Genomic DNA, 13,544 nt, shown 5'->3' on the forward strand with positions numbered 1-13,544 from the left:
TGACTTTCCTGGACAACTCCTTTTTAAGCGTACTTATTTACATACTTTTTATAAAATGTTATATATTTTTTTAAATAGTTAAATAAATCAAGATCTATATAAATTGTGTATTGTACTGACCTGCAGAATAAAGATAATGTCCTGTTAACAGTAAAGTGCTCTGTGTAGAAACTAAACCCCTCCTCCCATTTTTTCAATTTTACCCCACAACATTTTTTTTATTACAAAGTACTATGTCCCCCAACAACAAGGCATCATATGGCCCTGTAGATGGAAAATGTTAACCGTTTGGCAATTAAAAGGAGAGGAGAAAAAACAGAAATGCAAAAATGAAAAATCGCTGCATTCTTAAGCGGTTAAACAAGTGTTACTGTGCATGGGGAAGGAGGTGATTGCTTTTTTAATGTCTGTCTTGTTAGTCAAGTTCTCTGCCCTGGTAGTGCTGTATCAGTGAATTATAATTCATGAAACACTTTTACACTAGTAAACTTTAAATAGATCAGTAAGCGAACGCTACTACATTCTTATTTTAACATATCAGGTACCAGTCACATTCTCAGGATGAACCTAAGGAGAGGCGTCATTCACACACCATTGGGGGCATTCAAGATAGTGATGACTTGTCTCCTCTACCTCCACCTTTGCCACTTACTAATGTAGGAAAACCTCCCTTAGCATGTTTGGGTAAGTATGACATTTGATTTATCACTTTTAATTTTAAAATAAACAAAAAATATATAATTATATTTGCCAAAATAAAACAGTACTGTATGCAAATCTGTCCGAAATGGTCTTAAATTTATGGTAATACTGTGTATTTGGAAAAAAGTGTCTAAAACGAAATAAATCCTGTCAGTAAAATTAAGCCATGTAGACTTTTTTTTACTTCATTCTTCTGGACCATGACTAAAACTTTAATCTTTGTCTATACTTTATTGGGGTATATACACATTAATGTTTAAATAAATCCAAAGCTAAATATGTATTTAAAACAGAGAAGTCTTAGGGGTAATTCATTAAGACTATCCCTGAGGCCCATCATGCACAAAATTTTAAAATCGTTTACAAATTGTGCCTTGTTTGCTTAGTTGGTGTAGCTTAGCATAAAGTGGGTGGGGTTTAGCACATAGGGGAATGATCATTCCCACATGTTGAATTTACCTCAATGTATGCCAGCTAGTAGTGGTGTTTGTTTCCACGATCATTAGGTGTCTCAGCACTCTGACCCTCCATAAATAAAATGCCTGCATGCCACTATGTTAGACTTTTGAGTACTATTTGAAACTATGCAGTTAGCATATATTTTTTGTTTCTTGTTATTACCCAACAGTGAGTCCTTCTTCTGCTCCTCGTATTGCCCGGTCAAGCAGTATTCCAGCTCAAGACTCTTCTTTTGAACTTTTCAGTTCTTCAAATTTAGGGAGTTCATTATCTCTTGCTGATCGACCTAAAGGAACAATGACTAGGTCAGGCTCATTTAGAGACCCTTCTGATGATGGTAAGTGTGCACAAGTTTGATTAAATAGGCTTGAAAAATTAACAATTTCATACTCTGAAAAGAATTTTGATAACAATACGTATTTTTTCATGCAAATTATCTTATGCTTGGGTATGATTTCTGCCTAAGAAACCTACGTGGGATATTAGGGCCTGTGATGTTTGCTTAAAGAAAATCTTTCAGCTCCATTTGCTGCTAAGAGCTGCAGACAGCGTTGTATAAAAACAAACTGAATTTTTTTTCGAGCTGATGGTAGTTTGAAAACTTAAAAAATGACCTTTGAGAAATTAAAAGTGTCAAGGAGGTGTGACCCGACTACTCATGTTTCACAGCACGTCTCTTCATCCTCCTCACTGTACAGCCTCTCCCTGACTGACTACAGGGCTCTTTACATTAGTCAAAAAGGGGCTGGGAGAAAAGGGCAGGGGAAAAGGTGTGCCAGTTTCATATGTATATCTAGATAAAGTATATCGGTAGAAATGCATGTTTCTGGTTCTGTACTGGCAAAAGAGATCTTAAATGTGGGCATTAAACTGTTTTCTCTGACCTTAGCTACTTTAAATGAAGCCATATAAAATCAGTAGTTATTACTTTGGAATTTCCTAAAATTCCTTTATTTAAGACTATTGTCCATAAGATTTGACTGAGTAGCTCTGGAAGAGATGGCAAGTCTGTTATGTATGCCTTACTTCCAGAGCAGTACATATCTGGTGCCATGTTGGGCACTATAGAAAGCATTGCATTTTAATTTGTCAATAACAACAAATCTGTGTTTGCCATAGGGTATAGTTTGGTCTATTAGGTTGTTTTCTAGTCTGGGTTGGGCAGGAGAGTCTGCACTTCCGAGAGACACCTTTCTGATCCAGGCCTTAGTTTTCTGAGGAGTTTCGACAGCTCGAGCAGCAGCATGACGAATTTCATCAGCTTGCAATCGGGCAAGTTTACGAAGGAGTCTAAGCAGCTTGTGATACAGCTTTCCTAGCTATTGGAAACTTCCTGTCAATTAAAGGAATTTTCTTTTGAATATTGAAGTTAAAGGGTATTCCAGGCCAAAACTTTTTTTTATATATCAACTGGCTCCAGAAAGTTAAACAGATTTGTCAATTACTTCTATAAAAAAATCTTAATCCTTCCAATAGTTATTAGCTTCTGAAGTTGAGTTGCTGTTTTCTGTCTAACTGCTTTCTGATGACTCACATCCCAGGAGCTCTGCAGCTCCTATGGGGATATTTTCCCATCGTGCACAGTTCCCGGGATGTGACATCATCATTGAACAGTTAGACAGAAAACTACTTCACAAGCTAATAACTATTGGAAGGATTAAGATTTTTTAATAGAAGTAATTTACAAATCTGTTTAACTTTCCGGAGCCAGTTGATATATAAAAAAAAGTTTTTGCCTGGAATACCCCTTTAACTGTAAGCCCAGAAGATTCTGTAGGTGTAGTGGCTGCCTTAGAAGCCACGTGCAATATACTTTATATACGTGTTATCAAAATCTTCGACTGAATCCCACTGAAGTCATGAAGATCAGCTGCCAGTTGTCTCTTCTCTTTAAAAGTTATGACTGACTCTATAACAAATAATAAGAAGCTAAAAATATTGCCCCCATAAGAAACATACTGGGTGTAATGGTGGAGGAGGATGACATGAGTAGGGATAATTCTCCTGCAAATCTCACCTGTTTATGCCAACACGAAGTGCAGCGCCTTATTAACATTAAAAAAAACGGGGCATCCATTCTGGGGTATTGAAGGAATTGGGTATCTAGGTAGACAGACCCTCATTTCTTAAATTTAAAGAAGTCTCATCTAACATTACTGAAAAACGTATCCCCTTATCCGCACAAAAGAGCATAAGTTTTAGATTGCGCGGGGGGGGGGGGGTTATTTTGCGGATAGGGCATATGTTTTTTAATAATGTTCAGGATGAGACTTCTCCTATAAAGATTCTAGAATGAAAATTGTTTCACAGGACTGGCAATATTCAAAAAGGGGTCTTAAAGTGATCCTGGAAACTATAGGCATGTAAGCTTAACATCTATTGTGAGTAAAATATTTCTATACGAGAAATTCAGTAAAAATAAATTGCTGATGTTAAAGTGCTAATCTAAGGAAATGTATTCCATTTATTATATGAAAACACAGCTCCTCCACTACAAATATATATATATATATATATATATATATATATATGCATATAATTCATAAATTGTGCCCTTTAAATAATCCCACAATCCCCCTTCCTGCATAAAATGATCTTTGTTCAGGTCATAGTAGACGTAGTTCGCTATAGATGGACATACAGTCTTAGTAGAATGCATACGTTTAAACTTCAAAAAAAATAAGAAAGAAAGAGATACAGATACTGTTTTAATTTCCTTTTATACAGATTTAAAAGAAGGGTGCAAATTTTAACTGTTTATTTAGTCCTGCTGGTGTCATAATGCCTAGTTTGACAATAAACCAGCATTCTTTTTGAGCTAATATCTTTTTATAGATTGCCTCCTTTTATGCCTACACTGAAGGCCTATTAACAGCGTACCCCAAAGTCCCTACATTTTAGCTTATTACAAAGGTCCAGAGAAATCCCCTTGATAAGTCTATGCAATCCAATTGGTATATATCTTAAAATTCTATTTAGAGCCCATCAGTTTGGACACAGATCATTCAACTTTTGGAATATGCTGTGAGTCCAAACTGTTTTACGTTTAAAGAAGGTTTTTATTTACAGAAACATGGAGGGTTTTGCAATGCAGCAGGGCACAGCTCAAGGACCATGTGTAGTGCTGAATACATTGATCGAGTTTTGTTTACCTGCCAGGGGTCTGTCCGGAATTGGAAACTTTAGTGTGGTCACCTAATGAGAATGAGATCAATGTCAAATCAATGTTAATGTCAAAATGACACATGTATATAGTCATCAAGCTATAGATTTTCCACCGCAGATTTAATAAAGGAATTTACTTTTAAATTGCCAAAATTCCACACCCATTTTGCACCTCCATCCAGGGTAGGATGTTATCCTTGTGGGGAATCTGTGGTTTGTGCCAACATTATTCGAGCAAAGACCTTTAACTCAGCAGATAGATCTTGTGAATTTTCTATCCACACTTTCTCTTTTTGGTTTTTATCTTTTATTCATTCATTCTCATTTCTATTCTCTTTTCCCTTTATTATAAGGTCCTATTCACACATTCACCGGATTTAGTCCTTTCATTCTATCCTCTCACATCACTCTTTGCGCATTTGTTTTTCACTATGGGTATTTGATCACATGGTTGCTGTGGCGTATTATTGTGGGTTGTGATTTTCTAACTAGCGTTTGTATCATTCAGCCCTGCGTCGATATTTACAGCTACGGGCACATTTACAATAATAGCTGTGCAGTCTTTTATACGCAAGCGCCTATCTATCGGTTGTCACGCAGGGATGTATCACATAATTGTAGGCACTGGCAGTGACTGGCGGCGCCTTGATAATTGATCTCATTACTCCGTACGGAGCTTAAACTCATGAACTGCGCAGGGATTTATGGATGAGTGGACCTTATTACTTTCACATGTGTGTGAGTCTGGCTTTGTCTCACATTGGGCAGTATTGAGTGTCTATCTCATAGGAATAATATTTTATTGGTAGAGTTGAGGTATATAGTGGGAGTGTTCGCTCTGGTTAACCACGCCCATTCTTTTAGGAAACATTCTTTTAGTTAAACGATCATTGGGGTTGGGAAGGTATGGTCTGGCACCCTGTATGGTTTATATCCTTTATTATGCACATGTCTTTGTTATAACTTGCTACTATGCACTTTATGCAGGTCTCTTGTTTACTTTTTGCTGGCATGCTTCTTACATCTTCTGGCATCCATTACATGTGGGTTCAGCTGACATACTTACCTTCTATGTGTGTCCTGGTGCCTTTTTATCATTTAGTTTGTTGTTAAATTTCCTTTTTTTAATGTTCAAGCGTATTCAATAATATTATATTTTTTGTATGTTATGTGTTAGATGCACTATTTTTCTATGTTTGGTGTTGAGTTTTCTATCCTCCATCAGGGAACAGCAGACAGACAACTCCTGTCCCAAGGGCACTCCTGGGATAGCTATTATATGTGTCCACACAGACTTTTTTTTCTCTAATTTTCTTAAAGGAAAACTGCAGTGTATTTGATCGCGGGGGGGGGAGGGGGTGTGGTTCCGACCACTGGGACCCCCTGCGATCTCCTGAACAGGCTCCCGCATTATTGCACAGTGAGGTCGACGGTTACACCCCCTCCCCATACAGTTCTATGGGAGAGTCGGAGAGGCACGAACGCTGCCTCCCCGCCTCTCCCATAGAACTACATGGAGAAGGCGTGTCGGCTGTGGCGTCATGTTGCGGCCGGCACTCCTCCTGCATGGGAGAGCCGCAGCAAAGCCATGGCCCCTTGCAGGAGATGGCGGGCGGATCCAGCGTTCGGCCCCCCGCGATCAAACACTTATCCCCTATCCTGCGGATAGGGGATAATTTGTTTTCAGCTGCAGATAGCATTTGCCTGCATGAAACCTAATTTCTTAAATGCTATCTGTCATTTTCAGTGGCTGCATCACAAGCCTTTTATTATGTCTCCTAGAATGTCTCATTGGTATTGCAGGTTGGTGTGTGCATTAAAAGCCGGATTTTTTCATTTATTTATAATAAAAACAGAATGAATGCACCACTTTTTTAAATATATAATTTATATATGTCTCTTTAAAAAAGTTGTTGTGTGATTATTATGTAGAAATTCCTTTAATACTAATACATTTACCAATTTTTTTTTTTCAGTCCACGGTTCTGTTCTGTCTCTGGCATCAAGCGCATCTTCAACATATTCCTCTGTAAGAACTGACTTGTGATCGTTTGGTTGCATACATCGCTGCCCATTGTAGAAAGCATTAACTTCATTACCAGTGCATGAAAGAATCTCTGCTTGTGCTTTGAATGCAAACAAGAGCATAGGTCTGCTAATGCTGTAACCTCCTCTCTGTTTTTTTCCTTGGCATGCCACACTTTTCTATCAGGCTGAGGAAAGGATGCAGTCAGAGGTACATTTGAAGTTATCTGTGATGCAGTTATTTACTTTGCCAACTTCAACTTTTTTTTAAGGAATGATATTTTCTATAATCATGGAACTTATTTTTATTTTTTTGTGGGATGCAGCAAATTCGGAAACTACGAAGAGAACTAGAATCCTCACAAGAGAAAGTAGCAGCATTAACCTCACAGCTGTCTGCCAATGTAAGTGCCATTAACTGTAACAAGATATGAATTATAATACGTTATTTTAAGTTTTTAGAGTTGGTTGCATCATTAATAAGCTACTCGTAAGAAAAGCATTATCATTTATGCAGCAAATATTTAAAAAATGCACAAATCCAAAACAGTCCATAGAGAAGAGGCACCAGACTCCAAGATTGACTGCACGATCGACAGTGGAAAGTTTTTGGGACAAAACAACAACATTCTCATATCAGAAGAAAACACTGAACAATTACACCATAACAAGTGTGACAAAAAACAACCACGGTGATTGTTTGTTACTTCTCATAAGATGATGGGCTAGTTATTAAAGAATAATAAGAAGGATTAGAAAAGAGAAAGATGTATGGCAGATAAAAAAATTAAATAGTACCCGGGCTGTTGGTTGGGGAAATAATAGCTGATTTCTGCAGTTGGTGATTGTTTGCTAATTCTTCACAAGGATCAATTAATTGTACATCCCTTCAAATTCATCATTATCAACCGCAACTCACTTGTACACACATTTTATAGGCCACAAAAAAGATATGATCTTCTTTTAGTTTTTTATTATTTTTTTTCTTCCAGTAGATGTGTGTATATAATATATATATAGATAGATAGCTAGATAGATAGATAGATTGATATCCCTTGGGCATTTTTTCCTAGTTACTCATACGGTATCTGTCTTTCATATATTTGGTTCTTATTGTCATACTCCAACAAATTTCATTACCCTGTGAATATTAGAAATAGAGTTCTGTCTGGCCCTACCATTTTCCTGTTTCCTAATTCCTTTCATGACGATTGTTAATTGGGCTTTGGCCCCTGTGAAATCATTTGTATTTTGCAGACTTTTATTGGGCTTCTGCCCCTGTGATATAATTTGTATGTTTTTCTTCTATTTGGATTTGTGTCCATGGAAAATTCTTTAATAAAAATTACAGTTAAAAAATAAAAAGAAATAGAGTTCTGTGACAATATTTACTTATATAAAATGTGAATAATATAACAAATGCTGTTTGAATCTATTTGTTTGGTTTATTGTTTGTAATACTATGCACTTGAATTATCTAGGTTAGTCGTTGAATTGTAGAACAAAACCCAGTAATAGTAATATTGTTATTGTTTTGGTAATGTTTCATTTGTTTGCAGGCAAATTTAGTGGCAGCATTTGAACAGTCTTTAGTGAACATGACCTCAAGGCTACGTCTGCTGGCTGATACTGCACAAGAGAAGGTACTGAATACTGTCCAGTCACAATAACGATAGCAAATGTGGGGCAGGGGAATTGAACATATTCCAAAGTAGGGCTTCCTTTAAAAAAAAAAAAAAAAAAAAATCTTCAGTCAATGATCAATACTCCATGCTGTGTTCTCATGATGTAGTTGAATTAGCACTTTTTGACTACATCAGGTAAACAGGCTGTAATGTTAAATGGAATAATAATAAGTTGTGTATTTTATAAAGGAGTTATCCACCAGGCCTATTTAACCACATGCAACTACAATGGTGACTAATTGCTCCAGAACATGCACACATTGGTGCAGGTTTGCTAAAACGGTCTAATTGTTAGACAATATAAAGGTAGACTAGACGGTCTTAAGACTTTGGCTGGGAATATAATGCTGTTTCATAAATCTGTTCCATTCTTCGACTAAGTTTAAACCAGCTATATTAGTTGACTCAAACTGCATCAGAATCTTGCACCAGAATTCTGGCACATTTTTGAAAGATGGTGTTGTATCCTAAGCCTCTTTTACTGAAGCCACTCCCCTTTAATAACAGTCTCACAGCTTTTCTCTGATGTGTCAGAAAATCGACTAACAAGTGTGTAAAACTAAATAAATGTGACACATTTCATGAAAGCTGTAATAAAAGAACACAAATGTAACCGGTCTATGCAATAGTATTGCTTTAATCGGTTTAAGTAATTTAATGAGTCCCTTAGGGGTATTAAAAAAAGTGTGTGTGTGTGTGTATGGGGAGGGGGAATATATAAACCCCCAATAAAAATTCAAGTCACTCTGATCTTTTTAAATGCTAATGAAAAATAAACATATTTGGTAATCATCTGAAAATATTTATTAATCATGTGGAAATCTCCAAACTACACTGCTCAAAAAAAATAAAGGGAACACTTAAACAACACAATGTAACTCCAAGTCAATCACAATTCTGTGAAATCACACAGTCCACTCAGGAAGCAACACTGATTGACATTCAATTTCACATGCTGTTGTGCAAATGGAACAGACAACATGTGGAAATTATAGGCAATTGGCAAGACACCCCCCAATAAAGGAGTGGTTCTGCAGGTGGTGACCACAGACCACTTCTCAGTTCCTATGCTTCTTGGCTGATGCTTTGGTCACTTTTGAATGCTGGCGGGGCTTTCACTCTAGTGGTAACATGAGACGGAGTCTACAACCCACACAAGTGGCTCAGGTAGTGCAGCTCATCCAGGATGGCACATCAATGTGAGCTGTGGAAAGAAGGTTTGCTGTGTCTGTCAGCATAGTGTCCAGAGCATGGAGGCACTACCAGGAGACAGGCCAGTACATCAGGAGAAGTGGAGGAGGCCGTAGGAGGGCAACAACCCAGCATCAGGACCGCTACCTCCGCATTTGTGCAAGGAGGAGCACTGCCAGAGCTCTACAAAATGACCTCTAGCAGGCCACAAATGTGCATGTGTCCATTCAAACGATCAGAAACAGACTCCATGAGGGTGGTATGAGCGCAACACCGTGTAGGACGTTTGGCATTTGCCCGAGAGCACCAAGATTGGCAAATTCGCCACTGGTGCCCTGTGCTCTTCACAGATGAAAGCAGGTTCACGCTGAGCACATGTGACATGTGAGTCTGGAGAACGTTCTACTGCCTGCAACATCCTCCAGCATAACCGGTTTGGCAGTGGGTCAGTAATGGTGTTGGGGGGCATTTCTTTGGGGGGCCGCACAGCCCTCCATGTTCTTGCCAGAGGTAGCCTGACTGCCATTAGGTACCGAGTTGAGACACTCAGACCCCTTGTGAGACCATATGCTGGTGCGGTTGGCCCTGGGTTCCTCCTAATGCAAGACATTGCTAGACCTCATGTGGCTGGAGTGTGTCAGCAGTTCCTGCAAGAAGAAGGCATTGATGCTATGGACTGGCCCGCCTAATCCCTGGACCTGAATCCGATTGAGCACATCTGGGACATCCTGTCTCGTTCAATCCACCAACGCCACAGACTTTCCAGGAGTTGCACCACAGACTGTCCAGGAGTTGGTGGATGCTTTAGTCCAGGTCTGGGAGAACATCCCTCAGGAGACCATCTCATCCGCCACCTCATCAGGAGCATGCCCAGGCGTTGTAGGGAGATCATACATGCACGTGGAGGCCACACACACACTACTGAGCCTCATTTTGACTTGTTTTAAGGACATTACATCTGTTACACTATGCGCTCTGGCCTCACATGCTGGCCGTGAGCGCATGGTCCCCTTAGCTTCTGCTGCCGACAGGGCTGGGACTCGCATCGCGGGACACGCCCGCATGCGAGCCCCAGTCCGTCACTCTCCGGGTGTTTCTCCTGCCTCTGCCTCACCCTCTCTGCTCCGGCGCGCGTGTCCTCGTCCCTTAGGGCGTGCACGCATCGGAGCTTTAAGATTTAAAGGTTCATTAGTGTAACCACCTGTGGCTTGTTTATAAATTCCTCCACCCTCCTCAGTTCTCTGCCGGATCTTTGTTGCCTTGTGCCCTAGAGAAAGCGTTCCATAGTATTGCCTTTCCGTGTACCAGATCTCCTGCTCTTGTGACTTGACCTTACTGAACTACTGCCTACTGAACTCCTGCTATATCCTGACTATGCTACTGTGCCGCCTGCCCTGACCTACTGCTATCCAGACTACGAGTTGCCTCATCCCTCCTGTGCCTCGCATCTCCTCAGCCGTCTGTGTGGTCAAGCCGTGCCAGGGGTAGCGATCTGGGTGTCGCCTGCAGCTGCAAGCCCATCCTGCTTTGCGGCGGGCTCTGGTGAAGACCAGCGGCATCTTAGACTCTTCTCCCTGGTACGGTCCGAGTCATCTGCCACACAGGTCCAGCGGATCCACATACACCGGAGTTCCTGTCTTCGGAAATGTGAGTGTTACAACATCAAAGTTGGATGAGCCTGTAATATGATTTTCCATCATATCCAGACCTCCATGGGTTGATAAATTTGATTTCCATTGTTAATTTTTATGTGATTTTGTTGTCAGCACATTCAACTATGTAAAGATGAAAGTATTTCATACGATTAGTTCATTCATTCAGATCTAGGATGTGTTATCTTAGTGTTTCCTTTATTTTTTTGAGCAGTGTATTAAAATATAGTGGTATTGATTCCACATTCCACACTGTAAATGAAGTAAGTGATTGAGGAAAGTAGGCTTGATTAGAATTTTTAATATGTTGGGAATTTTTTTGTATTTTTGAAAACATTCCATGCCATTTTTTCCCCACTTTTTACCTTTATAAGCAATGGCTGGATTGCTAACACACATCAATGCAATACATATGTATTGCATTAATCCATTAGATCTGCATTCCATTCTACTGCCTGTGGCTTACTATAATCTGTATGTCAGACATGTAGGCTTACAGAAGGCCAACGGGTGACAAAGTAGCCAATCGGCACCCTGCAATAGTAAACTTGATAGATGCAGTACCTTTCAAATCACCCACTACATGCTGTGATCGGTATTCATTGTTGGCTTTAAGATACAACTGGCACCCGGTGCATTTAGTTACATAAACACTTAATACAGTTGAAAAAAGACACATGTCCATCAAGTTAAACCAAGGAGGTGGTTTTGGAGTAGGCTAAGCTCATGAGCCCGGCCCATATGCAGTGGCCGCCCATCCGATGTATCAGACAATTATGTGTCAGAGAGTTCCATAGTCTCACGGCTCTTACAGTAAAGTATATCAGTATGTGATGATGGTAATGCCTTCTTTTCTCTAGACATAGAGAATGCCCCTTGTCATGGTTATCGGCCTAGGTATAAAAAAAATCACTAGAAAGATCTCTGTACTGTCCATTCATATATTTGTACATTGTAATCAAATCGCCCCAAGTGTTTTCGTTTAAAAATCCAATAGGATTCTCTATTAATTAGTCTCTAAAATTGTTTTAGGAAATGCTCAGGAATTAATTCATATAAAATTAATTCATAAACTTAGTCTGATGATCATGCTCCAGAATGAATGTGAATGTATTAGAAAATGCTATGTTTTAAAAAACCTGTTTGGATGTTATATGTGTGGGCAGAAACTATTTGTATGGTGCATCCCACATATTGTAAACCGCACTGACAGGTAGTTAATAACACTATTATCGAAAAAACCTTTAGATACAAATCACTCTCCGGTGGAGATTGAAAACATCCATGTGCAGAATAAACACCTATGTGCACCACACCTGAAAGTACCAACATGCTGATCTCATGACTATAAGCCAGCAGCGATTTCAGAAACACCCCTCCTGATTAAAGGAGAGCCTTTTAATGGAACTAAATAGGATTTATCAGCGTTCATAACCTTATAAATGGGTCACTATTAGAGATGAGCGAACTTACAGTAAATTCGATTCGTCACGAACTTCTCGGCTCGGCAGTTGATGACTTATCCTGCATAAATTAGTTCAGCTTTCAGGTGCTCCGTTGGGCTGGAAAAGGTGGATACAGTCCTAGGAAGTTCGTGACGGATCAAATTTACTGTAAGTTCGCTCATCTCTAGTCACTATCCACTAGATGGCTAAATACATTTTGTTGAGACAGAGCTTTGAAAAGTCAATGACTGGTCTGGAAGGTATGATCTTATATAAAACTGGATCCATTTTTAGAATGGGCCAGGGTTTATTAAGAATCTTTCTTATTTTAGGCCCTTCACAATAATAATTTGTAATACAATTATATTTACAAGTAACAGTGGTTCGTTTATGTTACTTAGTATTATATTGACTTTTATATTATTTATTATATTGACCTTAAAATATTTTTTTGTCTAAGGGAACTAGTTTTTTAGAAGCTGTACTTGATGGATATTTTAGGGTATAATTTTATAATAGGGTATAAAGTCTGTTGTATAGAATTTTTTACTAAAATCTTCATAATTGCTAAAAAAAATAGACATGAATGGAGGGGGCGTGGCGTGACGTCACGTCCCCAGTCCCGGAAACCCAGAGGTTTCCGAAACTGGAGATTCAGTACCCGCATAGACTGCGGGTGCTGCATGGAGATTGCGGGGGGGTGTCTAAGCAGCGGGCCCCCCTGTGATCAGAAATCTTATCCCCTATCCTTAGGGGGATAAAAGGTTTTTGCCCTGAATACCCCTTTAAAGAGATTTGTAAATTACTTCTATTAAAAAAAAACTTAATCCTTCCAGTAGTTATTAGCTGCTGAATACTACAGAGGAAATTATTTTCTTTGTTGAACACAGTGTTCTCTGCTGACATCTCTGTCCATTTTAGGAACTGTCCAGAGCAGCATATGTTTGCTATGGGGATTTTTTCCTACTCTGGACAGTTCCTAGAATGGACAGAGATGTCAGCAGAGAGCACTGTGCTCGTGATTCAGCAGAGAGCTCTGTATTCCAAAAAGAAAAGAATTTCCTCTGTAGTATTCAGCAGCTAATAAGTGCTGGAAGGATTAAGATTTTTTAATGGAAGTCATTTACAAATCTGTTTAACTTTCTGGCATCAGTTGTAAAAAAAAAAAAAAAAGTTTTCCACCGGAGTACCCCTTTAAGTCTGCACTACCAGCACCTGTC

The 13,544-nt window shown here is 39.2% G+C and overlaps 1 protein-coding gene across 9 annotated transcripts in view; it reads left to right on the forward strand.

The window, feature by feature from the left end:
* Positions 1 to 13,544, forward strand: part of NAV1 (neuron navigator 1) — a 526,544-nt gene that overhangs the window by 334,867 nt on the left and 178,133 nt on the right. For all 9 annotated transcript variants that reach the window (XM_056557725.1, XM_056557730.1, XM_056557732.1 and 6 more), the window contains 6 exons: positions 542 to 684; positions 1,331 to 1,498; positions 6,303 to 6,355; positions 6,539 to 6,562; positions 6,678 to 6,755; positions 7,911 to 7,994. In XM_056557725.1, coding sequence (XP_056413700.1) covers positions 542 to 684; positions 1,331 to 1,498; positions 6,303 to 6,355; positions 6,539 to 6,562; positions 6,678 to 6,755; positions 7,911 to 7,994 — 550 coding nt within the window. The remainder of the gene's footprint in view (positions 1 to 541; positions 685 to 1,330; positions 1,499 to 6,302; positions 6,356 to 6,538; positions 6,563 to 6,677; positions 6,756 to 7,910; positions 7,995 to 13,544) is intronic.

The sequence above is a fragment of the Hyla sarda genome, chromosome 2, assembly GCF_029499605.1.
Source record: "Hyla sarda isolate aHylSar1 chromosome 2, aHylSar1.hap1, whole genome shotgun sequence".
Taxonomy (NCBI): Eukaryota; Metazoa; Chordata; class Amphibia; order Anura; family Hylidae; genus Hyla; species Hyla sarda.